At 40.0% G+C, this 27,109-nt stretch overlaps 4 protein-coding genes across 6 annotated transcripts; 1 reads left to right on the forward strand and 3 right to left on the reverse strand.

Moving 5' to 3' along the window:
- Positions 1-11,011: 11,011 nt before the first annotated feature.
- Positions 11,012-16,645, reverse strand: LOC122001050 (eukaryotic translation initiation factor 2A-like). The gene is made up of 14 exons (XM_042555609.1): positions 16,504-16,645; positions 16,111-16,247; positions 15,662-16,016; positions 15,399-15,585; positions 15,088-15,322; positions 14,940-15,008; positions 14,733-14,834; positions 14,551-14,591; positions 13,134-13,267; positions 12,998-13,061; positions 12,794-12,890; positions 12,613-12,722; positions 11,413-11,438; positions 11,012-11,308 (listed from the first exon to the last, which is right to left on the reverse strand). The coding sequence occupies exons 2-14, from the start codon at positions 16,148-16,150 to the stop codon at positions 11,206-11,208; spliced, it is 1,563 nt and encodes a 520-aa protein (XP_042411543.1). The 5' UTR covers positions 16,151-16,247; positions 16,504-16,645; the 3' UTR covers positions 11,012-11,205.
- Positions 16,646-18,655: 2,010 nt separating this feature from the next.
- On the forward strand, positions 18,656-20,254 carry LOC122001053 (transcription factor bHLH153-like). 3 transcript variants are annotated; one of them, XM_042555612.1, is made up of 5 exons: positions 18,656-18,852; positions 18,916-19,383; positions 19,443-19,508; positions 19,596-19,709; positions 19,796-20,254. In XM_042555612.1, exons 2-5 carry the CDS (start codon positions 19,258-19,260, stop codon positions 19,928-19,930), a joined length of 441 nt encoding a protein of 146 aa, XP_042411546.1. In that variant the 5' UTR covers positions 18,656-18,852; positions 18,916-19,257; the 3' UTR covers positions 19,931-20,254. The 3 variants fall into 3 exon arrangements, with proteins under 3 accessions (XP_042411546.1, XP_042411547.1, XP_042411545.1); XM_042555613.1 differs by having other exon boundaries at positions 19,019-19,383; XM_042555611.1 differs by having other exon boundaries at positions 19,248-19,383.
- Positions 20,255-20,747: 493 nt separating this feature from the next.
- On the reverse strand, positions 20,748-21,842 carry LOC122001051 (calmodulin-like protein 3). The gene has a single exon (XM_042555610.1). The coding sequence runs from the start codon at positions 21,757-21,759 to the stop codon at positions 21,133-21,135; it is 627 nt and encodes a 208-aa protein (XP_042411544.1). The 5' UTR covers positions 21,760-21,842; the 3' UTR covers positions 20,748-21,132.
- A 561-nt stretch (positions 21,843-22,403) lies between these two features.
- On the reverse strand, positions 22,404-23,853 carry LOC121999942 (protein FLOWERING LOCUS T-like). Its single transcript, XM_042554552.1, has 5 exons — positions 23,611-23,853; positions 23,272-23,333; positions 23,134-23,174; positions 22,742-22,958; positions 22,404-22,647 (listed from the first exon to the last, which is right to left on the reverse strand). The coding sequence occupies exons 1-5, from the start codon at positions 23,800-23,802 to the stop codon at positions 22,641-22,643; spliced, it is 519 nt and encodes a 172-aa protein (XP_042410486.1). The 5' UTR covers positions 23,803-23,853; the 3' UTR covers positions 22,404-22,640.
- Positions 23,854-27,109: the final 3,256 nt, after the last annotated feature.

Raw genomic sequence — 27,109 nt, forward strand, 5'->3', positions numbered from 1 at the left:
CCAATGAATTTAAATCTGTAACTAAACTCCAATAATACAGCAAAAGATTTGCTGAAACCCTAATCCTCAGTACAAAAACTCACCTCAACAGATGAATTGTGGTTGATCCACAATTGAAGAGCTGCAACTGTATGCTGGACAAGAACACCTCAGCGCGAAAACCACCTTGCTGGATTCTCCCCTTCTCTTCAATCGTCAGTGCTGATCACAGATCCAGCGAAGGAGAACCAACCTCACCTACTGCCTCCTAGATCACAGCTAGGGCATGGTATGTCTTCGTCGGCGACGAATAGAGAGGCAGATCGGACAATAGTCGATGAAGACAATAGCTGTCCCTTCACCCAACGGCTGGTACCGAGAAGAGCACTGTTCCGTGCGGCCTCAGGTGGTGGCGGCGCCCGGTGCTAAGGCAAAAGAGAAGGTGGGCTGCCGGCACTAAGACAGAGGGCGGAGGTCGGCGAAGCAGACTCGGCGGTGGCACGAACAAGGCCAGCTCGTGCAGAGGTGCGACATCGAAGAGGAGTGTCGGCGCATTCCTGATCTTCCCCAATCTAGGGCTCGACCGCGGCGGCGACTCGGGCACAGGCCGGCGATGTGCGAATGCAGGGAAAAGAGAGTTGATCGACTCTTGCTTGGCTCTCGTCGGTCGGCGAGACTGGCGTCAACAGGCAGAAACAAGGGATCGGTGTCGAGGTCTTAGGGCTCGGGCAGAAGTTGGCAGATGCTCCGCGTGTGGTTTGCGCCGCGCAGAGAAGAGGAGACGGCGTCGAGACTTAGGGCACGCGTGAGGTGAAAAACGAAGGAAATGAGAAAACAGGAAAAGGAATTAATAAGAAAACAAAACTTTTCCTCGTTAAAACAGGGTAGCCTAAACAGGTTTTCCCGGTGCCCAGTTTTCATCCCCGTAAACTCGTCCATACGAGCTCCGAAAAATTTCCAGAAAATCTCCAAAAATTCCGGAAAATTCCGGAAAATTCCCTTTTTATTATTAGCCCTTCTTCCGATATTTTACATTTTCACTAAACCTCTTACTGAAGTTGAATTTAGTTTTCTTCGAAGGCATTGGGAATATGTTGTATTGATTAGACCACAATCCTCCATAATCATTTCAAAGATAAAATTCTTAAAGTTTCCTTAACCTTTATTTTGCCTCTCACAAAAACATAGGATTTCCCTTGTTTGTTCTCTTGATATGTTTATATGGGAGTGAGAGGTTAGGGACAATTCTCTTGGTCATAATGCTTGTTACGATGATTGAATTTTTTTCATTGATCATTTATTTGATAATTAATGTGCATTTGGTCCAAAGATAATGATTGTATATTTTAAACCTCACCAACAATCCTAGTCAAATTAAATCACTTTACTCTTTTTAGTGACACTCTTGGAGTATTTGAATCCTATGGTGAGCTCAAGTTGGTGACAATTCGATACAAATATGAAATTTATGGAGTTATTAGATCTCTAAGCGATTGATATCAGTTATTAATCACTTAGGAATTCAACACTTCGTCACTGTTTAGGTTAGAATCAATTAATCCAATCGATTAGGACAATCCAAATCGATTGGATCAGTCAATTTGGAACCACAGTCCATGCCAAAAGTGTGCCAAATTGATTACGGTAATTGATTCGGCTAACTTCACGTGATTACAATAACTTTTTGAATCGATCACCGTGATCGCTTCAGACTTTTTAATCGATTATAGTAGTCGCTTACCGCACATTCTCGCGATGCACAGAATCTGTCTGAAGTGCTTGCTCTAATCACTTACCGTCATTCTTAAGCGACCAAGCAATTCCCTAATCGATTACAATCTAAGCCTTTACAATCCCATGTCATAAATAACAAGTCACCTACCCACTCCCCTTAAACTCTCTCGCTTCGTGTCCTGCCCTAGCCGACGACCTTTTCCCTTTCTTTCTCGCCGTCGATCGTACGTGTGCCCTAGATGACCCTTCCTCACCATCGGTAGTTAGTTCTCTCCTTCAATAGCATACATCAGCGCATCTTCCTTAGTCATGCCTCCGATACCTAAGTAAATCCTAAATCCTAGAACTCGATTTTTTGTGTTTTTATCGAAGCCCATTGCTAATCAGTTGCTTGTGATGTGTTTATGTATCATGTTATTTGCATTCATGCTTTCTGTTAAAACTTCATTGTTAGCACATCATTCAAATGTTGAAAATTATTTGCATTTCAAGCTCATTAGGAGAAAGTCTATTGTTGTGGGTAAGTGTTCTTCTCAATCCCCTCAGCCATCTATGGATTCTAGGTTTCCCAATGCATCATTGCAACATAAATTTAACACCCATAAGTTCAAGCTCATTTATGCTCGGTCCATCAATCATAAGTTCTTTCATGACCATTAATGTTCTAGTATAATGTGCATTCTATGCCACTATCATTTGAAAAAATTAGTATATCTTAAACGTGGGATCCATGAGAATTATGTATCCCAATTCTATAACAACCTCCATCCCCATGGTTATGAATACCAGTATAGGACACGTTGTTAAATACACTTTAGATTTTTTTTTCTTTCTATTTTATAGTCATTTTTAGAGTGTTGGTCGCCGACCAATACTTTTATTTTATACTCAATATTGCCAGAGCTCCTACCTCCACCGTTCAATTATATTTCTCTTGATAGTATACATCAGCATTTTTATGGACGACCACTTTCTGATGGACCCCTAACTTCCATCACCACATATTCTGATATGGAGATCTCTCCAGCTGACTATGCTTTGTTTAAGATCATAATCAACTATATTTTACCCATTGTCACTAGGGCCCTTGCATCCATTAGACCATGTATATATTCATGATATATGCCCTTAGCTAGTCCCTTGACATCAATATTGCATTAAACATGGTCCAATGCATCATCCATTTAACTCAGCCAGCTCATGGGACGATACACATGTCATTTGGCCATGCCATTACCCAGTGGTTGGCATCTGTTGGAGTCGATGTGGCATGTGGTCATCAACTTCCATGTCACAGAAGTATTTGAGGATCTTCTCATGCTCCTTCTCCTTGGCTCACATTGTGCCCAAGGGTGATCATCTTCATTGGAACTAGTATCGGCTGAGGCAGCGGGCGGCAAGGGCTGTGAAGCTGATGCTGAGGTGGAGGTTGGATCTGACATGTCTGAGTCCAAGGATGACTTCTGGGCTCAACTTCTTCAGTTTGAGGAGACCATGGACACTCAATTTAAGGAGTTATGATTGGAGCGTGATCTGGAGATGTCACAAATACATGGGCAGCTTGCTACTCTTACACAGGGCCAAACTGGCAATCAGACGACTTTTGCCGACATTCGATCAGATATTGCCTCATTGCATGAGCTGGTCCATTCCTGGACTGTCAGGCTATCATTTCGACCTTCTCCTCCTGCTGGTGGTGACTCTGCTACTTACGCTGGCACCTCCAGAGTCGTCATTCCTCCTGCAGATGGCAATGATGCTGTTGGTGCTGATGACATTATGGAGTTCTATATACCTTTCACCAATGACTAGAGAATGTATATATATTTAGATACTATCTTGGGTCATGACTGTTTTTATGTACACTTTGACTTATCTACAGATTTTTGGAGAGGGTGCCCCCATTATATTTGTACGTTTATATATATTTTTTTTCATATTGAATATGTTTAGGAGGAGTACCCCCTCTATATTTATGTTCCTTGTATTTATTTAGAGGGAGCACACATGCTTCTGTGATCTGCATTATATGTATAGTTTAAGGGGGAGCTTCGCTTCTTTCCATAAACTTATTTCATTTTTTTTTATATTTGACAAGGGAGAGAAAATATTGTATTTAAGTTTCATACTATTCTACAACATTTTACTATACATTTTGGTAGTTTGCAATATAATTTACATAGTTTTATGTTATTGCAAAAAGTTTACTATCCTGCACAATATTGTTTATGTTTATATTATGCTAGAAATTAGTCTAAATTTAAATAGATTGTCAAACATCAAAAAGGGGAGATTGTTGGTACAATCATACCCTAAGGAAGAATTTTGATGAATGACAATTATTTAAGTTTAGGCTAATACATTGGATCTAATATAAATTCAAGTTTGCAGGACCAAGAAGGTTGAAGACCGAATTCCTGGCAAAAGAAGTCCTTACAAGTCAGAAGATCGGATGTAAGGCAAGAGAAGTTCAAGGAGGTCAGAGGACCAGATCTTTGGCACAAGAAAAGCCCTTACAGGTTGGAAGACCGGATGTAAGGCAAAAGAAGTCCAGGGAGGTCGAGAACCAAATTCTTGTCGAGACAATTGATAATAAGCACAAGCAAAGTGTACTAATCGATTAAGCAAAATACTTAATCGATTAAAAAGGTGTTAAGTTATTGAGCCAATCACTTAACAAACCTTCTATTTGAAAGAGAAGGTTTCCTAATCAATTGGTATAATCGATTAGGACATCGTAAGTGATTGGATAATCACTTACGATGTTTTTTGCTTCGATCAGAATGCTTCTGTTCGAAGCTTAAGCTATTAGCTCAGTCACTTACGGGACATTCTGTTCGAAATATAATAATCCCTAATCGACTAAACTAGTCGATTACCCTAATATTAATCGATTAGGGTAGGCGATTTGGAGGAGTCGCACAAATGAAACACGCATCAAATTGACTACTCTAACCGATTAACATCGAATAATCGATCAAACTCACTTCTTTATCAATTAAGACTTACAAAATGACAAGAAAAATGGCTTTTCTCGGAGGATTTAAGAAGGCTCGAAGAGCCTGTTTGAGGATATTGTTTAATTGTGCTCTATCGTTTTCCATTGCTCACCAGTGCTCAAGCTCAAGCTCTCACTAGTGCTGCAATCTCAAACCACATAAAAAAGAAGAAGGTATACTCGAAACCCTAATCTCTTGTATTCTTCTTCCTTATGAAGTATTCTGTTGAGAGAGAGCTGTAGATTATTGTGTAAGGCTTCTCCACTTTTGGTGTTGATCCGAGAAGGAGAAGTTTCATAATGAAAAGTGTGACCATGGTATGGATCCTTGGATTAGTCATCTCAAGGAGGTGGATACTAAGTAAATACAAGGAGTTAGCATTGCCTTCAAATTTTCGCTACACAAAATCAAGTAAACCAAAAAATCGAAGTTAGTCTTTCCCCCCCCCCCCCCCCCCCCTCTAGCTCAACTGATCCTAACAATCTATCAGTCTTAAATAATCAGAACAGTGATACCAGATAATACCTAATGCAGATATTGATTAAGGGCCCAGAAGGAATTAGAGAGAAAGGGAGGGGTAATTTGGTCAAATCACTATTAGGGCATTAATAGGGTGAGGACACTGTAGCAAAAGAGGGGTTGTGTTTTCCTTCGGGGGGTTCTTCTTCGTCGTCGCCGGGGGGCTCGATTGCGTTTGGGGTGCCGCCATAGGGAGGAGGATGTCGCCACCGTCGTCACCTTCTCCCTCGTCGTCGGCAAGCCACCGCCCCCTTCCGCTCCTATATCCTTCTCCTCTTGCCAGGCATACCGACGTCGATACTGCTGAGGTCGCCGACACTGACGCACTGTCGCTCTCGTCATGCCGCTTCGGCTGCCGACAATGCACTCCGCCACCTCATGCACGTCAATGCACCTTCATCGCCATCCATCGACAAGCATTGAGCGTCTCTTCTCCTACGTTCCTCTCTTCGATCAGAGGTCACCTCTCCTCGCCGCCGGCCTCCTCACTGTCGCCGTTGCTTCCAGCGATCACTGCCTGCCCTCTCTAGCGTTAAGGGTGCAACTCTTCGCTGGCCAGCCCCTTGCCACCATCAGCGACCAGCATCATCCCCTCCTTCCACACCGTTGGTCTCCGACCGGAGCACTGCCTCCCCTCTCCTCTCCCATTGTCGTCTCCAGTGCTCCACAGCGCACGTCACCCTCTCCTGCAGAGATGGACGACGCCTCCTTCATTCAGCGTTGTCTTCGACATCCCATGCTTACTGTCGCTTGCAATCGACCCTCATCATTACAGTCAGCTTCTAATCCACCCCGTGGTACACATCCGAAGACGATCCAACATCCGATACATATTATTGTACACTTCCAATATCGGTCTGATATTTGATCTGCTACTGTTGTATGATTCCAATGTTGATCAAGCCTTCAAGCCCTCGTTATCATTGTGCTTCGATCTGACCCCAATGTTATATTACGGCCTGGTATCGATGTCATATTACGGCCTGCGCGCCGATAGCATATCCCAGCCTGCGTGCCGATCTCATATCTCGACCTACGTGTCGATGTCATATCCTAGTCCGCGTGTCATGGTTAGGTCCCGACCTGTGTGTCGTCTTCTAGCCGGATCCAGGTCATGATCGACTAGGTGCCGTCAGATCCAGCTCTGCATCCTGCTCAGAGTCATCTACTCTTCGAGGTCGCGACAACTCGAGTAGCGTCCCGACCAGCTCATCGATCTATCCGAGGGCACCCCCTAGGCCAGGGTATGTTCTCCATTCATATTCTATACGCATTTCATTATTATACGTCTTAGTATGTTACTTATATACCCGTTGGATCTGCCTCGAGCACCGGGATATCAGAGACTGGGACGACCCGGTCGCTGGCTGCAGGTAGCGTTGACCAAAAGACTTCTGACGACTTGGTCAACATAGAAGTTATCTCACCATACCCCCCCCTCCGGGACATCGCGATTCGGTCAACATTTCATCTACCTCACCTGGCGGTCCGTCTGACTCAGTTTCCAGACAGGATCAATTGGGCGTCGTCTGTGGGAACTTCTCCACCTATTCTAGAACGTGAAAATGGACGACGTTGGGGGGTTCTCCACCATTATCACAGTCCCGGAGGATCCCGACGAACATATTATCTTCTACTCTCACTCCATGGGTATTCGGGAGTCGAGGGATTTAGTTTGAGCTTCAGCTGGCCAACATGTTAGTTTTTTCATTATATTTTTTCTTGACTCCACTGGTATTCGGGAGTCAAGGGACCGAGACAAACCCTCAGCTGGTTGGCAAGGCTCCTCAATCAGGTACGTTACGGACTCTGCTCCCTTTTTACGGTTATAGAATCTGCTATAACTCCCTGATAAGAGAGTAAGATCCTAGTTCCTTGATCAAAGACTAGGGTCTTCGATTTTTGATCGGACACTAGAGGCTCAGCTCTCCGATCAGACATTAGGGGCACAACTCCCCGATCAGACACTGGGGACACAACTTCCCGATCAGTGACTCGCGGTACAACTTCTTGATCAGGAACTAGGGATCTCACTCTTTGATTATAGGCTAGAAGCCTTACTCTCCGATCAGTGACTAGGGGCCCAGCTTCCCGATCAGGTGTGTTATAGGCTCTGCACCCTTCACCATGGAGTTCTGCATCCTCTTACTGCTACAGGCTCTATACCCTTCACCATGGGGCTCTGCATCCTCTTACTGCTATAGGCGCTGCACTCTATTACTACTATATGCTCTGCATCCTCTTACGTCTACAGGCTCTGCACCCTTTACTCATGGTGATCTGCTTCTTTCTATTGCTACGGACTTTGCACCCTTATATTACTATGAGCTTCACTCCCTTTGACGATCAGGGCTCAGATTATTCTCTCCCTGACTTCACGGACATTTGGAAGTAAAGGGATCGACACTATTTCTCTCCCCAACTTCACGAGCATTTGGGAGTCAAGGGATCAGGTCAGATCCTCAGCCGGTCGACACCACTTTGCGATCAAGTATGACAAAGGCTCTACTCCCTCATATTGCTATAGGCTCCACTCCTATGGACTTCAGGGCTTAACCTCCCCTGTTCAGGGTTGAGCGATCTTCACTGGTCTCGGACCAGCTTGTCGGATCCCTTATCTCTCTCATTCGAGGTCAAGCGATTTTCACTGGTCTTGGACCAGCTTATCGGATCCCTTATCTCCCCCATTCGGGGTCGAGCGGTCTTCATTGGTTTCGGACCAGCTTATTGGATCCCGTATCTCCCCCGTTCGAGATCGAGTGGTCTTCATTGGTCTCGGATCAGCTTATCAAATCTCTTATCTTCCCGTTCGGGATTGAGCTATTGCCATCGGTCTCGGATCAGAGTATCGCCCCTAGTCTTGGACCAGAGTATCGCCACCGATCTCAAATCGGAGTATCGCCCCTGGTCTCGGACCAGAGTATCGCCACCGATCTCAGATCGAAGTATCGCCCCTGGTCTCGGACCAGAGTATCGCCACCGATCTTAGATCGAAGTATCGCCCCTGGTCTCGGACCAGAGTATCGCCACTGGCCTCGGACTAGAGTATCGCCATGGGTCTCGGACCGGATTATCACCCCTGGTCTCGGACTAGAGTATCGCCACCGGTCTCGGACCGAAGTATCGCCAACGACCTCTTGGTAAGGCTCTCCAGACTCTCGCCCCAACGCGAGTTATAAGTGAGCATGCTCTCACGCCTCCAGACTCTCACCCCAGTGCGAGTTATAAGTGGGCATGCTCTCACGCCTCCCCAGACTCTCGTCCCTGCATGAGTTATAAGTGAGCATGCTCTCACGCCTCCCTAGACTCTCGCCCCAGTGCGAGTTATAAGTGAGCATGCTCTCACGCCTCCCTAAACTCTCACCCCAGCGCGAGTTATAAGTGAGCATGCTCTCACGCCTCCCCAGAATCTCGCCCCAGCGCGAGTTATAAGTGAGCATGCTCTCACGCCTCCAAACTCTCTCCCCAGTGCGAATTATAAGTGAACATGCTCTCATGCCTCCCCAGACTCTCGCCCCAGTGCGAGTTATAAGTGAGCATCCTCTCACGCCTCCAGACTCTCACCTCAGTACGAGTTATAAGTGAGCATGCTCTAATGCCTCCAAACTCTTGTCTCAGTGTGAGTTATAAGTGAGCATGCCCTCACGTCCAATGACCTCTCGGTCGGGATTCTAGACTCTCGTCTCAGTGCGAGTTATAAGTGAGCATGCCCTCACGGCCAATTACCTCCCAGTCGAGATTCCAGACTCTCATCCTAGTGCGAGTTATAAGCAAGTATGTTCTCATGGCCAACTACTAGCCGGTCGAGTTTGCTCCCTAGTCAGGCACTCATCTCACTCGCCGCTCTGCCCGACACTCCTCGCACTCACCGTTCACTCGCCACTCTGACCGTCACTCCTCTCACTCACCGTTCACTCGTCGCTCTGCCTGACACTCCTCGCACTCGCTTCATTCGCCGCTTTGCCCGGCACTCACCATTGGCATTTCGCGCATCGTTATTGCTCTGTTAGCATTTTTAGGTCGCTTGGTCGCGGTTAGGTCCTGACTCGCGTGTCGTCTTCCAGCTGGATCCAGGTCATGTTCGACTAGGTGTCGTCAGATCTAGCTCTGCATCTTGCTCAAAGTCATCTACTCTTCGAGGTCGCGACAACTCGAATAGCGTCTCGACCAGCTCACCAATCTACCCGAGGGCGCCCCCTAGGCCAAGGTATGTTCTCCATTCATATTCTATACGCATTTTATTATTATACGTCTTAGTCTGTTACTTATATACCCGTTGGATCTGCCTCGAGCAATGGGATACCAGAGACCGGGGTAACCCGGTCGCTGGCTGCAAGTAGTGTTGACCAGAGGACTTCTGAGGACTTGGTCAACATAGAAGCCATCTCAGGATACCTCCACACCTCCGGGCATCGTGATTTGGTCAATATTTCATCCACCTCATCCGGCGATTCGTCTGACTTAATTTTCGGATAAGATCAATACCCTTTTTTTATTTTTTTTCAATATATAATAATAGGAAAGACATGATGACTTAAGTATGTATAGTATATATGTGTAACTTAAGCACCTATCTTTCATCATCAAAAGATGCAGAATGAAAAAAAGAAATACAACACATGTTGTGTTAGACTGCTAAGTAGCACTGTTTCTAATACAAGATGCACAGTAAATTGAAAATTATTAAAATCATCTATAAGATGCATAGTAAAATTGTTGCTCACAGTTCATCTATCTTGTATAAGAAGGAATGATCGAAAATAATTAAAATATGATAATTCTCTACAATTCTCATGAAATCCGAGATTCAATTAGATAAGAATATTCAAATATTTTTAACTTATCAAATTTAATGTAACTATCTTAAACAGGAATCACTACTACCACCTATCCATATATGGGATTAGACCATAATTATCTCATTCCTTTTCTCATTTGGATGGTGCGGCGGTAGTATAGAGGGGCGCTGGGATGGTGGGGCGCGAAGAAGGGTTGACTATTGCATCTCCTACTCGTTCAGCGGTTGCTCACAGTCCATCTCAATGATAAGAGGAACTACGAGGATGAAAAAGATAGTATTAGCGATCCACACAACTTTTTTGGTGCTACAAAGGAGTTTCTTGGTCAAAGTGGTAGCCTCGGGGGCGGCGATAGCAATCCTACCTCATGCGACAATTGTGAACTTCGAGACAGAGCTCAACATGTGGAAGAACAAGCTTTCGGTTGCTTAGAAATAGGAGTGAATATTTGGTTAATTCGGTACATAAATTAACTGAATTAACCTAAAACCGATTTAATGTTGACTAATCAAATCAAATCAAAGTTTTACTAAAACTGAATTAACTGAATTAGTTATTTCAGTTAACACCGGATTAACTAAATTTATTTAAAATAACAATAAAAAGAATTTATACAAAATTAATATCAAATTAACCGAATGCTCATCCCTACTTAGAAGGGAACTTTCATTAGAAGCGAACTTTTCGATGGAGACGGAGAGACTTGATTTTTTGGAGGGAAAAGAGAGGGAAATAAAATAGTTTGGAATTTGGATGAACGGTAAAAGAAAAAGGGATATTATGGAAAAGAGAATGAAAAGAACTACAGAATTTCGTCAATTCAAAAATAGCTATGTGTCATAGATAATACGCAAAACGAAATGGGTAGTTTGGGAAATCACCAATTTATTAATATATAGGATAGCCATTTTTGTATTCAAGTTAAAAAGGCTGCAACAGATACTCGTACAAGAATATTCTCACCGAGAGATCATCTGCAAATATGCGGAAAAAAAACCTTTATTAAGGTGAAAATGTTGAGACATTTGCAGCACTACATTATATAAATACCACATCTCAGCCATCCGCAGGCCTTTGAGGAAACTACAAAATTTTAAATAATCGAACTGCATTTGCAAAATCAATGATTTCTCACCGCTATTCAGAACCAAGTTTTGTAGCAACGACAACTAAATCTAGCTCTCACTTGCCGACGCATTACTACCAGATTCAGCAGCCTTTTTCTCTTTCTGCTTCTCCCTGCGTTTCTTGTTTCTCAATGCATTTTTGCTTATTTCTCTGAATATATACAGATGGCATATCATAAGTCCAGCAAAATGTGCAAGTGAAAATTCTGGTATTTTTCATCGACACGAGAAGAATGAGGATGAGGAAGGACTTACGTTGCCGGAGCAATTCCTCCAAACAGCTGCAAAGATAAAAGAATTATTTAAGCATAGTATACATTTAAATTATTTAAATGAAGCAAGAAGATCATAAGGCTGGAAATTTATTGTATCAAGACGCAAATTGCATTTAACAAATTGCCATGCACAATGTGGTTTCATTATTAAGAATTCTGACTAAAAAGTTTGAAATAAAGAAAATATTATGTTCTTAGTTTAGTATATTCTAGAATATATATTATGCTTTTAAGTGCCCGTCAATATGGATGGGTAGAGCCAAAATGTTTCGCTGCTATTAGCAACTAATGTCAGCATAGGTGAATACCATTGTGCTATTGGTGCCTACATAGTTTTGCCAAGACAAGACCTATCACGATTGGTATCGTCCGGAACCAAGCGAGATATGATTTCATATTTTGGTCAAGCGGAGAGGATGAAAACACAATAAAAAGGGGAGGGAAAGAAAAAACCAACTGGAGCACCAGCACCAATAAAAAATGACATTGAAGTTAGGGAAACCAACGCGCATCTACATCCACGTTGAAGTTCAACTAGTAATTAATTGATAATCAAGATATATTTATAGATACCGCATCACAGTTCTAATTGTGATAGTTCAAGTCCAATTACTAATTAATTGATAACCAAGATCTATTTATAGATACATGGATAAACCAATTTCAACAAAGGATGTCTTAAAAGCATCATTTACTCTGAATCTTAAAAAGTTTCTAAATCAATGACACTCGATGTTGCAAGTAATGCTAACATTTGATGCATGAGGGATTTTTGTATTAATAAGGTATAAATATTAGTTGAGATGTTTATTATATTTTTATAACTTGATCCAGAACTTTATTGAATTGATTTTCTAATAGCAATTAGTTTATGTTTAGGATAAACAAATTAAGTGAAAAGGAATAAGATTAAACTCGTTTGTGTTAATCTCCACACGCTTTGAAGTGTGCCAAGTATTTGCACGAGACAATATGAAAATCACATTGTTCCAACAGAAGACCCAAAGTCAAACACAGACTGATATTTTATACCGTTGTATACACTATAAAGCTTATGATGATTACTAGATGTCAAGAATATTTTAAATGTTAAATGACAGAAACCATCAACTGGATAATATCACATACAATCTGTTTCTCTCAAAAATAGATAAGAGTGGAAAAAAAGAAGAGTGCATACCTCAGCCTTAACTGAATCAGCATTTTTAGCATGGGGTGGACGGTATGCAGCAGGCTTTTGAGCAATGCTAGCTGGGATCTTACTTGTCTCTGTAGATTTTGAACCCTGAGCTGAAAAAAAAAAAACAACACAATTGTATATAGACTGTCATCCAATTTTTGATGGAAAATTAATGAGTAACCTTTCTTTTCATTGTCACCAATCTTAATAGTGTTGACAGCCGTCACAAGTTCATCAATATCACTGAAGCTTTCAGGTGTTTCTGGCTTCCAGTCAGCCTGCATTAGCAAGCCTCTTCCATTATGAGCAGTGATTTGATATGGGATTGGAAGATAAATGAACATGATACAAGACTAGCAACAAACACAAGATTATGATGAGATACCTGATGCAACTTATTGAACATCTTCTTAAAATAAAGCGATCCATCATGGTGGAAGATTTTTATCCTTGGGAAAAGTTGAGCATTAGCCACATCTTCTTATGCTGAAAAAAGCTAATTAAGGGTAGAATAAAGATACCCATTGTCTATTTGCAGCCTTGGTGCTGTAGTGGCAGTCATGAAATACCGTCCATCAGGTGACCATTCACTAGTCACTGAACATTCTGCTTTTGTTGTTCCAAGCAATTTCTTTTCCTTATAATCCCAAAATGCCTATCAAAAGGAACAAAACTAGAAGAATATAAAGAAAACAACATTTCACAGTTCAGACTGTGCTATCTCTCAAGCACAAAAATAAGTGCAGAAGCATTTTAACATCTATCAAAAACAACAACTAAACTGCGCACAAATAGGTATGTTCTCTCTCCCCTAATAACCACCAGCACCAGACCATCTAAGATCCCTGTTCTACTGTACTAACATTTTTGTATGTTTTTACTAGACATTTTAACACATAAAACATGATTGGTTGTAGCGCATTCCTATAAAATTTTTCTAAGAGGCCCAAGATGATCATACAAACTTCAAAATCCCTCTCAATTGTTAAGTTCTCTAAAATTCATATGCCTCTCCTTGCACAATGAATTCCTCTTAGTTCACTTGCATGGTTTTAATATGGTATATATATACACACCATATTAACTTATTTTTCCTCAATTCTTCTCTGTCAACAAAGTGTTCAAGAATGATACATTCTTCATTTCCTATCAACTCCTCACATCCATTTCTCGAGATCCAACCTCTTTGCGACATTAGAACTTTCTTCTTTCTTGTTGTTTCTTTAAGTAATTGAAACACTAATAATCTTACAACTTATTTCCAAATTTATACAAAGTGCACAGAACAATCTCACAAAACCACATAGTAATGCCCATTCAAAAGGATTTTTAAACAATACGCATATTTATGATCCTCATTGACCTTTATCCAAACTGAAGATAGCCTTCAAGCAATTTACTATCATAATCTGTTTATTAGTAGTTAAGTGGGAATCTACAGGAAATGCTATTGAGGAACTGAATAGGTATGAGTTAAAGAAACTCTAGTCTGCTCACACTGAAAATTTAGGGAAAGAAGAGAATAAGGGGAAAGAATAAAATGGAAATATTAGAGCACTGAACCAAGAAAACATGTTCACTTTCAGCAAAACAACAATGAACAAACCATTATATTTTTCCTTATGACCTTCCTTGTTGTAGATGGAAAAAATCTTGGACTCTTTCATTAGCCTAGTTTAGAATATGATGATTCCAATGCCCTTGGTTTAACTAAAATGTTATGAAAATATCGATGTAATTGGCTTCCACATATTTCTGTTCACTAATAATGAATCAAAGCAAATAATCTAAGTCTCAAGGTTCTATCTTTATTGTTGAGCAAAAATCAAACATAGCATACTATCATGATTTTAAGGAATAGCAAATCATTAAAAAAAATTATGTTAAGGTTGTAAAAAAGCAATTATAATGCACACTAAAACCAATCCTATGACATACCATGTCACCAGGTAGATTGCCAAAGCCAGCCAAACATACAACTGGAATAATCAGAAATTAAGGAAATATGGATCAGCTAACATCAAAGCGTTTGATTTATTAACTGTTAAGTGATGAAATCACAAGAATTTCACCACATGGCATCAGATAACAAGCTGACCAGATTACCAAATAAAATATACCTCTTCCTTTGGGGTTGAATCTGACTGTATTGTAAGGGCCTTGCCCAAGCTCCAGTGATGGATTGCCTTTCTTGTCAAATATTGTTGCTTTTGCAGGCATGACTGAGACAAGCAAAGAAAAATCACTGTAATTACTAGATGTAGAAAGGTAATTGGCAATTTAAATGTAGGGGGGAAATTAGAAAACAAGAAGGACAAGTAGGGTACATCCATAAACAACAGCAAACTCCAATCCAGAGTAAGACCATTGAACATCATGCACAGGCCCTTCTTTTCCTGCCATTCTCTTAAAAATCAATCACACTGGTAGACATTGTTAATACCAAGGATCAAGGAATTTGACAGCAGAACATACTTAGAGAAACAAGTCCTTCGTGGCTCCCATCAGTAGTTAGATAGTTCAATTTAGATTCACCATAGTAACTTTGATTGGTTTTATCAACATCTGATTGAGCAACTACTAGAAGTCCAGAAGATAGCTTGTTCCAATGCATTGTCACAGTTGAACATCGAAAGAAACTTCGTCTAGCAATGGGCTGAGTTTGAGCATCCTTATTAGATGAGAAGATCTGAATGCTGGCAGGAATACCCTGAGTAATAAGGCACATTCTAGTTACTAAATTTTTTATTGATCAATAATTGTCCAGATAGAGTAGGACTAATAACCTTTGATTCAGGCAAAAATGCTGCAATATAAGACCCAGGAGCCTTTGACAACTCAATTGCAGCAACACCTGGCAGTCTTAACCTATAAATAAATCCTTTTGAGAAGTCCTTTGAGTCAAAGAACTGTATCTCATTTGTTGCCAGTCGGCAGGCAACAGATTCATCAGAGCTGAACTGAATGGACGGCCTGAAGACTCAAAAAATGTTACATGAAATTCTGATGTCTTATCACCAAGATAGGAATATAAGTAAAAGAAGCAAACCATGTGGCCTTAGTCATATTCTTCTGAAAATGCTGATAGACTGATGCACCACTATGTATTTCCCAGAGCACAACATTTTTATCCTGAGGGTTGGTAGATTTCTGAAATGTTTGGAGGTAGGTGCCACATGGAGACAAAGCGGCACCAAGAAGGGAAGGTATCTCAAAGGACCTTATCTCATTGGAGCTATAGCCATCGTACACACTGATTACAGAGTTGTTTTTGGTCACCATAAGCCTGGACCCATTATCACTGAACCTTGCCACGGTGCAAGAAACTCTCTCGAGTTTGATTGCCGGTTGCCCGTTGTTGAATGGTGGTCCTTTCCATATGGAGAAACCTTCTGGTTCTCTAGCTTGAGTAACCAAGAGATAAATAGAAAAGGCGATGCAGGCAAGGTATTAGTAACAGCGAGCGCGAGAAATCATGCAAAGGCGAAAAGAACATACCAAGGATCTCCAAATTAGGTGATTGAACAATAGAAGTCATGGAATCCTTAACTGGCTTATATGTTAAAGAGTCAGAAGGAGAACAATCTTCAGTTTTAAGCAGCGTTCACAACAACCGAGCTAGAAGAAATGGCAACCTGATAACCAAATTCAGAAGGGAAACATAACTGATGTCAAAATTATCAGGAAATACAGGAAAAAAAAACTAAGCCTCGCCAAACTTCATAAGCTTAAGATGTCAATTTAATCAAACAATCATGCAACTCCGATAAAAGAGACATCTTTAACACCGGATTGGTTTCCAGACGCCGCATCGAAGGAGTTTCGCTTGACAACACGCAAACACCAAAAACACTAGTATAAAGATGCGGGAAAGACTAAAAGTTTATGTACCACAAGTCTTCTCCGGCGAATCTCAAAGTAGCCACAAGGTCCAAAGGTAGGTGCTCCGGCTCGTCTGCTGTGACGTTTGGCGGCGGCGAAAGATGGTAATCCTTCAACCGCTCGAACTACGATCTGCTTCGAGATTTCCACGACCCCCAAGTTTTGTCCGACGACTCGGTCCGATTTGATCATCCGGTCCAGGAGTCTCATGTGAACCGGACCGCCTGAGGCCCGGCCCAGCCCGCTAGTACTCGGACTTGTTTTTTTTAAAATCAATTTGTTTTATTTTATGGCATAATAAAATAATCCATGTAGCTCATGCTATATATTTAGATGAGGACTAATTAATAGATAAAAAAATAATAATATGATAATTGTATTATCATTTTAAAAATCAATTAAGTCACTGTCTGCTTTAAGTTTGATAACTATGTTCATTTACTTACTAGTCATTTAGGAGGCAAAAGAGAGTTTGGGCCACTAAACCACAAATCATGCCACGAGAAAAGGCATGAAATTGGAATGCCGCGGATCACGGAGACATCAAATTAGATTGACGAAATGAAAATGAAACAAGATCTCCAAAAAAAAATTTAAAAACTTAAATTTAAACCAAATCCATCATCATTAAATTACCAGACGATTTGACAAATATTTAGTTGATCAGTCTTATCCATGAACACAAGTTTGCATAATTTTCGTAAACAATTCCACCGCATCTTACCTCACACACTTTTTTTTTTTTTTTATTCACGTAGCCTCTGACTGCATTTTTCAACAGAATATACGTAGATTAATTAAAAATTTGCGTGACAAGTGCTTGATTTATAACCCATACTTGAAATTTTACTTTTAAAAAATAAATGATAAAAATTAAAAGAGTATTTTGTTTTTTTAGTCAGTATTAGATATTTAGTTTGAGGATGATCGATGTGTGATCTATCAATCTAATGTTTTTAAGTCAATCATTATTAAGAAAAATTTATCCATAAATTTATCAAAATTACACTCAATCCTTAAATATCTTAAAAACTGAGAAAATTGTCATTGTACCATTGTCCATTGCCCCAGGAGCAAGTATTTTATACATCCCATTAACCTCTATACAAATAAAAAACAGCACATCCCATTAACCTCTAAAAAAAAAAAAATAAGGTTGCTCTCAAGTAGGCTTACCCTATGTGTTAAATTCTGAACATGTTAGCAAGTTGTATAAATGAGATAAGTTCACGGTCTAACAGTTATGATTTAATGAGGATTATTATAGTATAGCCATTATAATTATATAATTACTGTAATATGAATATTGTTGAATAAAATAAATCTATATTTGTAGTAATTATGAAACTGTAGTACATTGTTATACTATAAAACTTGTCATATTCATACAATATGATCAATTCAAGATTTAATAAGTGTGGTAAAAATAATAATATTGAAGAGTATATTTAAGGATAATCATATCATTTTAAAGGGCTAATGGGATGAAATACCCTTTGATAAAAAAATAAATAAATAATACCTAATTTTATAATAAAAAAACAAATAGACGCTCCTTTGCCCATAAATAAATCTAAACCAATAAGATTTGAAAGCGTGATTTATCATTATAACTTACGTTTAATGATAGTTGTTAACTTGCAAGTGGCTCATTAGATTAGAACGTTAAATGCTTTATAGTCTAATTATGATGGCGCGAAGCGAAGCGCGTGGACCCCAGTATCTCTTATTTTTCTCTGTATTCTTATTTGCAAGATTATAAAGTGTCAAATTTAGCTCCTGTTCAAATTTTAAATAATCTCAAACATAAATATATTTTTTATGTTTAATTAAAAATTATAAACACTAATAATTTTCCAGATAGCTTTTTTGTGATTTGGATTAAATTAGAGACTCTTTCCTGTAACACGGTCTAATTAAATTAATTAATAGAAGAACGCAATTGAATTAGACAGGTAGTTGAAAAACTTGGATTCTTGTCCTCAATCTCTAGAGGTAGACAAATGCCCTAAAGCGACAAGAGAAGATAAGTAAGAGGATGACATCGAGAACTACTTGTGGGCTCCATCCATGGGTTGGATATTAGCTGTAAAAAACAGAAATTTAAAATAAAAAAAAAAACCATCAACTGGTTTCTATTTGCTTATAAAAACCTACAGCATCTCCTTCTTCAGTCCTTAAACCCTTGCTCATTTCTCACAGTCTCTTCTATCTCTTCTTCCCTTCCTAACCATCCTATTTACCTTTCCTAAAAGAGCTTTAACTCACTTTAATGGAGAAAAAGAGCAGGTGCTAAACATCTGCAGCTGTCTGATTTGCTAGCTCTTGATATTTCAGAGCTCTTCTCCTGGAATTCAGGTGAGTTCTGTCTTCAATTAACCCTTGATAATCCTGTCGAGCTTTAGTATAACTTTATTTTAGGGCAACACGCAAAAAGAAAAAAAGATTCAGAGCCTGCTATATATGTCTAGAACATGTGGTCAAACTTTGTGCAACTGACAACTGGCTTGATATTATCATCAAGTTCGTAGTGTGGCGACGCTTTGGTCAAATTAGACTCTCGTCCTATTGGCCTGTGCTTCAATAGGTTTTTCAGAACCATGGAAAAATAGAGAAGGTAGGGTGCAATGCATCAGTGCCAGATTTGTATTAAACTAATTCGGGCAATGGGAAAACTGATGGCATGTCTAGAAGCAGAAATAGGACAGAGACGAAGTTTAAATGTTTCAGATATTGAGCTATGAATTCCGCAGGAGGTAGAAGATGATGATGATGGCAGAGATGGTGGATCATAAAAGAAGAAGCTGCAATAGCTTTGTTCTCAGCAACTTGACTGCCGAGAAGAGGCGTAGAGGTGGAGATGGTGGAGGAGCTGCCATGTCTACCAAGGTTTGTGCTCTTCGTATCTCTTTCTCTGAGATTGCGATTGACATGCGGCTTAATTGCAGGAGAAGAAGGATAAGATCGGAGAAAGGGTAGCAAAGCTTCAGCAACTGGTTTCCCCTTTTGGCAAGGTAGGAACTAAGAGATGAACTTGAGACATGAATGATCTGAACTTTTGAGTAACAAAAGTTTCTGTTGTCTTGTTTTTATGAACTCAGACAGACACAGCTTCTGTGCTTGCAGAGGCCACTTCCTACATCAACTTCCTCCATGAACAACTTCATGTGCTGAGTGCTCCTTATCTTGGGACAGCAGTCACAGGGAATGTGGAAGTGAGCCATTTCTTCAGCTCTGTAGAGAATTTTAAACTAGCCTTCAGGATTCATGTTTAAAATATCCACTTTGTGATGTGATCTAGGAAGGTGATTATTACAGTTTGAGAAGGCGCGGTCTCTGCCTCATGCCGATCGCATCGACGCAGAAGCTTGCTCAAAGCAATGGGGCTGATTTGTGGGCACCAGTGAACTCAAGCACAAGGCCATCCAATATCTGAAATTAAACAACAGCAGGAACTAGTAGTGTTGATTAATTTGTGTTTGGCTTAGATATATTTGCTGATTAACTCCATTCATTTCCCCTATTGACCAGAGAGAATTCATTGGAATGTAACCAGTCATAGCATCAGTCTTGCAGTTATATATGTATATAATTGCAGGAAGCACTGGATGCAGTATATGATTATATTGAAGACTGCAGCTTGGTTTCAGCCATATTTGCAATAGTTTCTTATGGTGTTTTTGTATGACATATTAAAGTAATTTCCTGTAACTTATAGCTCTACAATTGGTAAGAGAATCGAAAGACTTGTTGAGGTGTATAAGCTTGGCACAATCCAATTCTGATGCTAAATAGCTCGACTTCCTTAGAGATGGCTTTTGAATGAGCCACGAGGAGAGATGAAAAGAGGCAAGAATTTCTTCCATGATAGATCTCAACTTCTCAGCAAATTTCTTACACCATATTTTTCACTATTGTAAACAGAGGAAAAAGAACTGTGTCTTCCACATTAGTAAATAGAGGAAAGAGACCTAAGTTTCTTGTCCCAGAATGTATTTCCTTGTGACGTAAACAGATCTAAATCCACCACTTGGACTTTCCACCAAATTAAGCAAAAAGACACCCAAAAAAGATAGATTATGGGCAACTAATTAACAAAGAATGTAACTGATGCTTAGCTTTTGTAACAATTTGTTGGTTATAAAGTAGGAGAAGTTAAACATCTTTTCTTAAGAAACTTGCATTACACTCAAGGCCACAAGAAAACAGAGGAAAGGAATCATGATTGCCATCAGTTGAAAATCCATTCCACATGAATGCAACGTTATTTTCATTGGCAAAAGTGAATAGAAAGGAGGCTTAAAGAATCTACTCATCCTGTTGAGGATGAACTCTAAGCCATGATCATTGTCCTGGAGTTGACTTGGTAAATGGGATGGATAATGGATTACATTGTCGTGGAAATCGACGGGAAAAAAGCAAGATTGGTACATGATAGTGGAGTTTGACTTCGAGCAGTGAACATGGCCACAGAAGTCGATGGAGCTTTTCTATTTTTCAGTGATAAAAAATTACCCTTTTTTTTTTCTTTTCTAAAAGTAATTAATTTTTATTTTTTCTTCCCCTGATTTTTTTCATCTTCATCACTATCTACAATAAACTGCCCGATTCATTAAATCCTCCGATCACCGCCGGCTATTATGAGTTCATGGCCACGGCGATTCCTCCCCGCTTCATCATCTGCTTGAACTCGACGAAGCTGACCCTCCCGTCTCCGTCGACGTCCACCTTGCCGATCATCCGCCTGCACGCCTCCTCCGTCCTCCCCTGCGCCACCCCCAGCGAACCCAGCACGTCCCGCAGCTCCTCCACCGCGATGAACCCGTCCCCGTCCTGGTCGAACACCTCGAACGCCTCCCGCATCTCCGCCTCCTCCGCCTCGCCCTCCATGACCGTCTGGTACAGCGCTGCAAACTCCTCCGCGTCGACGCAGCCGTTGCCATCCGCGTCCACCCGCTCGATCACCGCCGCCAGCTCCGCGTCGGCGATGTAGATGCCGAGGTTCTCGAGCGAGTCGCAGAGCTCCTGCTTGCTGATGCGCCCGTCGCCGTCGCGGTCGAACATCTCGAAGACGCGCGTCAGTTCCGACGGCGGTGTAACGGCGGAAGCTTCCCTTTTGGTAGCAATAGCAGTCGAAGAAAACGACGGCGGTTTCGGCGGCTGCCAAGACGAAGGCAAGAGGAGGCGGAGAAGGGCATAGAAATGTTGGCAGAGGAGGGAAATCCTCACGATGAACGTCAGAAATGGGATCGGAACAAGCTCCATTGTTGAATTGAAGGCGTGCTACTGTGGTGGAGACTCGATCGAGGCTTTAAAACCGGTGATCTGCTTACGGCACCGTCGCCGTCCCCACGCGCCTGTTTCAGAAAACGCGTTTTCGATATAAAATTCGACCGTTTAGAAGCGGATCGGGTGGGTGCATCGGGGAGCGGTGAGCGCCAAGCAAAGAGGAGGCCCGTCGGATCCGATTCCAGCGGTTGGATCGACGTTTGCTGTTGATAGGTGGACAGGCACGTGACGACGAAAGGACGCCGGTGATGGCGTTCATTGATTGTGGATGGATCCGACGGTTGGCGTTGACTGATTAGGGATAGAGATGCGCGGCGGAGATGACGCCAGGAGGAGATGAACTGGGAATGAGTGGTGGGTGGGTGGTGGAGTAATGGAGATATAATAACGATTAATTAAAAGATTTTTTTAAAAAATAATTCAATATCTAATTCGTACGGTCCAATTAATCGAGAGGTAACTCATCCGACCTTAAAAAATTTTTTACTGACAAATAGATGATTTTTTTTTCCTTTTCTTTTCTTCTCTGAGATGATTATTTTTTTAGCTTTAGTTCCTAGTCTCGACGATAGTAGAGTGTTTAAATCTCTTTCAAATGAGAACTTTCAAAACTTCACCAAGCAAATCTTTATTAAGCAAAATCACAATACTCGAGGCTCTTAACCTTCTTGAATTAGATACAACACAAATGGAGACACAGCTTTATTACTAATACACAGCTTAATTGTTATTATGTTGCATGTATAATGACGAGTTGATAATCTGTGTAACCCTTGCATGAATGTTGCCTCCTTGAATGCTCATACTCGACAAGTTCCCCAAACCCTTCAAGTCCATTGATCGACGGATTATGATTATTAGTACCTTCAAGAAAAAATGAGTATCATGCATAAAACTTTCAGATTCAGCATTTCAATAGTTTTGCGATAAGCCTGATGACAATTAGTGAGATGCATACCTTCTTCCGCCACAACCATTCTCCCTCTGGCAATTGAAGAACATTGCAGCAACAGGATCTCCAAGGTTATAGAACTGAGAGAAATCCCTTGTGTTGAAGTTTTGCCTCCAGCCTGGTGCGTCAACAGTTTGTCGAATTGATTGACGAAACAGAACAAATACAAAACGATGAATCCCAGCAGTTGGCTGTGGACTCTCGTAGCAAACAATCTCATTTCCTGGTAAGATGAAGCATGGAAAAGATTCTAATGTGCTCAGATTTTCATTGTAGTATCATAGTTTTTAAGTAATTTATTAGCCTTCTATGCCTAAGCATTTCTTCAACTTATTCTCAATTCATGATACAAGATTTCATTGTAATGGCTATGAATATATAGATCCTGATCAACTCACCAAAGCTGGCATTAGTTGTTTCCGGAATGTCTGTCACCAACCTGAAGGAACCGAAAAGGAATAACAGTTAGAATCTTCCTTTGGTAATTTAATTAGATGGTAATTTAGATGGCTTCAATTTTGTTCTTTTTATCTCACCAATGAAGGTGCTCTCTCTTTGTTGGATTGCTGGGGCTTGGTGCATCTGGATCCACCATAACCTTTTCAAACATAAACAAAGCAATCGAAATATGAATTGTACTATCATATAACTTCTGAATCCTAATATTTCATACAAAATGCTTGCATACAGATTGATCAAACCAAATTAGGATACCCCTGACTAGACAAAAACCTGCTTTGCATATCAAATCTTACTATCTGGATCTACTTTAAATTGGCTGAACAAACATCACAAAATTTGCCATCATTAACATGGTTAGTGGCACAATGTTTTCTTTTGCCGTGCAATAGGTATAATTTTAAGTTTGTACTTACAAGTGTATATAGTGTCCTCATGTCCTGGCCTCTGATTTGAACCCTTGGCTCCTTAGCCACTGCAGATGGTTTGAGTTCAGACCCATTCGTTATTTCTTTGTTGTTGTACATCACCCGAAATGTCACTGTCTGGACAAAATGATCTAGCACCTCACCAATCACATTCCCTACAACAAGAGGATCCCTCGACATGACTAATAACAGAGAGATTACTAAGAAAGTTTGAATTCAATCTCTTAGCAGTGGCTTGATAGTAGCATGAATGAACTGGAGGTCCATTTATATTGCTGCAAAATGATTGGGGACCTCCATTCTGACATAAGAACTGGAACTGGAATCTACTTTTTCAGCACATATAAGAGTATATAACTAGTTAAGGTCTTTGTCAGTGAAATGTTGAATAAATTGAACCTTAGTTTATGCCTCAACAAGAGCAAGTGGATGACTCATTGCATAGTGAGTAAATCTGGCGAGTTATTCTCTAAATCTGGAACCTCTTGAATGAATGATTTGTTCTGCAAAAAGTGGATTGCCTTTTGACTTGATTGCATCCAATCTTTGCTCTGGGGATCACAGGGAGTGGCCAGCTGCATGCTTGAAGTGCCTGAAGATAGCAGCTCAGCTAAGATTTTAAAGTGATTCCATGATCTCAAAAGCAGGAGTGTGAGATCACCAAGTATAACTACAGCTGAAGGAAGGAAGTGATCTCTTTGCCATCTCATAGGGTGTCAGGGAATAGAGTGCTGTAATTTTGTAAAGATCATGAAAGGCCATATATGTGTTGAGGATGAATTGATTTTTGTATTGAAATGAGAGATGCATGTTCGAACTTAGATTCGAAGTGCAGGCTGGAAGAGTTGCATCCAGGGAAAAATGGTGATCTAGTAAGAGAGAGAGAGAGAGAGAGGAATCTAAGTGATCATGGTGTGCTGATGTATATGCCACTTGCAGCCGTCATTTGCAAACCATGTGCTGTATTACTTGTTTTCATCTGGAAATCATAATGCGATGAACTTCTTCCATGAATGGGGAAAAAATGTTTTATTGCATTTAAGCATAAGTTATCCACTTGCCTTGAACTGTTGTAGGGGGAAAAAAAAGTTCATCCATACCTTAGGTTGCATGCCTTAATTCGATCAATTTTTAATAGTTGTGTGAGGAGGAACGAGATAGATCAGAGTTATTTGGAAGCTGAACTCTTTGAGTGTTTTTTAAATCAATAATGCAACCTTATTGCAGGTTGTGCTAATATGGGGAAAATACTTCATCAGATGATTATCAAGAGAAGGCTCGACAATAATACAAATCTATTAAGAAGTTATTTTGCTGAACATCTATTGCTCTTCTTGTCTTACTATATGACACCTTTTCTAATTGGCTGTTTGAGCAGAATGGAGTATAATGGCTTGCTGTTTCAGAATGTCATTGTTAGATTGCTGTGGTGTGATAAATGGATGTCTAGCAAGTTTTTGGTGCAGCTCCAACTTGTTCATCTTCATGTCCAAAGTATGGCTGGATACTATTTAGCACGAGGTAAGGATTGAAAGTTCAGAAAACAATGAAAATCAATCAGAGCATTGATTGATTCAAACTTGGAATAGAAAATACAAGTAAGCTCAGTGGAAAAGATTACTAGTTCAACAAGTCCTAGAGAGGAAGATATGGAGAGTTAGTTTGGCACATTCAAAAAGAAAGAGAATATATGTAATCATAAAAAATATAGGTTATAATTACGAATAAACTGTTTGTTTTACAAGAATCTATTTTCGACAAACATGCATTAATAAAAATAGGAGTTAAGCAATCAAGGAATTATTCCTAAAGTATGAAAAAGAAAAAAAAAAGAGAGTAGTACTCATGAAGCACCCTTGTCCACAATCGAGCTCTTACTTGATGTATTGGTGAATGCATCTTTAACAAAATATACATAACCATTATGTTGATTTATCACCTGATTTGGAGCGTTTTGCCTTTATTTTGATTACTTCTGGGAATATAGTTTAGGTGTCAAACATTATAAAACAAATAATAAACTATTTCATGTACTTTAGATGTTCTTATCACATCTTATGCTGTGGTCCATCATTCTATTGGGAAATTGTTAATTAACATAATTTACATTGTCTAGAGGCATCTAGCCTCCAGTATTATTAAGTACCTAAAAGTGTATCAAACTTTGGACTACTTTTGCTTTCCTAATTAAAATTTTTGACTTAGGCATGTCAAGCCTAAGAATAATTAAAATTTTGGAAAATCTAAGTTAAACTAGAATTTGTAGATAGATAACATGAAACAACCCAAACTTAATATCACAAAAGGAATAGCAACTCCACATGTGGAAAGAACTATTGCTCGTATAAAACATGCATATATTTCAATTATAACTTGTCATTATTAAATCTCACAAACAAATAAATTACATATCAAATCCATCAATTAAACCACAAGCACATGATTTAAGCAGACTTATATGCAAGTTATGAAAGTCCCAAATGGAGGATGTTTACATATGATAATTTATATATTGTGATTTTCTATAAAATGTAGCTAGCTAGTGTCCTGTGATTCAAGGCTCGTGATACAATTGATATAATCGAACTGTTTAAAAGTTCATCCATAATTTTACTTTGGGATTACTAATGCGCATTGGATTCTCATTTTCATTTCCTTGCACACATAAGTTGCTTCCTTATTTTGCTCAGACTAGGGTGGTAACTCCCAACAGATATGGATGCATAGAAGGAATCTCAATAGGTGTAGGGAAGTTCTATCAATATATATTCTCTAGGGTGGTGCACTATTATATAATTAAGATCACTTTAGGAAGGGAAGCGTGCACACATTAAACGCACTGCCCCATTTAAAACTCATGCAGATCTTTCCGTACAAGGGAGATATGGGCGAAAGAACATGTTTGAAATCTAGCCAAAGGATGAAACCTTGTGCACTAGTTGACTAGGCCTAGTTTTGGGATGTCAAAAGTAGTTTGCCCTAACCTATATAAAAGTAATCTGCTACTAGAAAGATAAAATTATTCTAGTATAATGGCACATTCATTATATTAAAAATGCTAACATTTTGGCGTTAAGATGAAGACACAATGATCTTTAAACTTCAACTATCAGGCTCCTCTAGCTAGATTCTAAGTAGTCATTTTAACTAATTCCTGATGGGGAGAGACAGTTTCTACTTAGACTGACTTCCAAGCTGACATATAGGCTTCTTCTTATTGATTCATTCATATCACATTATCAAATCATTTGATAGATAGGTGAGAGATTTTATTTTACCAGCGTTGAAAAAGTATTATATATGTTGGGTTTACTAAAAGCATGAGAAATTAAACTCCATTTTGAATCTTCTTTTTCTTTCTACTTGTGTTACTCTTGCAGCTCAAGAAATAGAAAGCATTCCCCAGACACTGAGGGGAAGATACATTACTTTTTCATTACCTCCAAACTATGTGAAACTTCATTCTAAAAATATTGCTACCAAATTA

This window comes from Zingiber officinale, chromosome 7A (assembly GCF_018446385.1).
Source record: "Zingiber officinale cultivar Zhangliang chromosome 7A, Zo_v1.1, whole genome shotgun sequence".
Classification (NCBI taxonomy): Eukaryota; Viridiplantae; Streptophyta; class Magnoliopsida; order Zingiberales; family Zingiberaceae; genus Zingiber; species Zingiber officinale.

What these genes read in the sequence shown, in the direction of transcription:
- LOC122001050 (XM_042555609.1), bottom strand. Translation starts at nt 16,150, where the DNA reads ATGACTTCTATTGTTCAATCACCTAATTTGGAGATCCTTG. An exon ending in GTTTGCTGTTGTTTATGGAT is followed by an intron (nt 14,835 to 14,939) that starts GTACCCTACTTG and finishes TGCTTGTCTCAG; the next exon opens with TCATGCCTGCAAAAGCAACA. An exon ending in ATTCAACCCCAAAGGAAGAG is followed by an intron (nt 14,592 to 14,732) that starts GTATATTTTATT and finishes TGATTATTCCAG; the next exon opens with TTGTATGTTTGGCTGGCTTT.
- LOC122001053 (XM_042555612.1), top strand. Translation starts at nt 19,258, where the DNA reads ATGATGATGATGGCAGAGATGGTGGATCATAAAAGAAGAAGCTGCAAT. An exon ending in TGGTTTCCCCTTTTGGCAAG is followed by an intron (nt 19,509 to 19,595) that starts GTAGGAACTAAG and finishes TTATGAACTCAG; the next exon opens with ACAGACACAGCTTCTGTGCT. An exon ending in CAGTCACAGGGAATGTGGAA is followed by an intron (nt 19,710 to 19,795) that starts GTGAGCCATTTC and finishes GATGTGATCTAG; the next exon opens with GAAGGTGATTATTACAGTTT.
- LOC122001051 (XM_042555610.1), bottom strand. Translation starts at nt 21,759, where the DNA reads ATGGAGCTTGTTCCGATCCCATTTCTGACGTTCATCGTGAGGATTTCC.
- LOC121999942 (XM_042554552.1), bottom strand. Translation starts at nt 23,802, where the DNA reads ATGTCGAGGGATCCTCTTGTTGTAGGGAATGTGATTGGTGAGGTGCTA. An exon ending in TGAGGACACTATATACACTT is followed by an intron (nt 23,334 to 23,610) that starts GTAAGTACAAAC and finishes ATGTTTGAAAAG; the next exon opens with GTTATGGTGGATCCAGATGC. An exon ending in AAGAGAGAGCACCTTCATTG is followed by an intron (nt 23,175 to 23,271) that starts GTGAGATAAAAA and finishes CGGTTCCTTCAG; the next exon opens with GTTGGTGACAGACATTCCGG.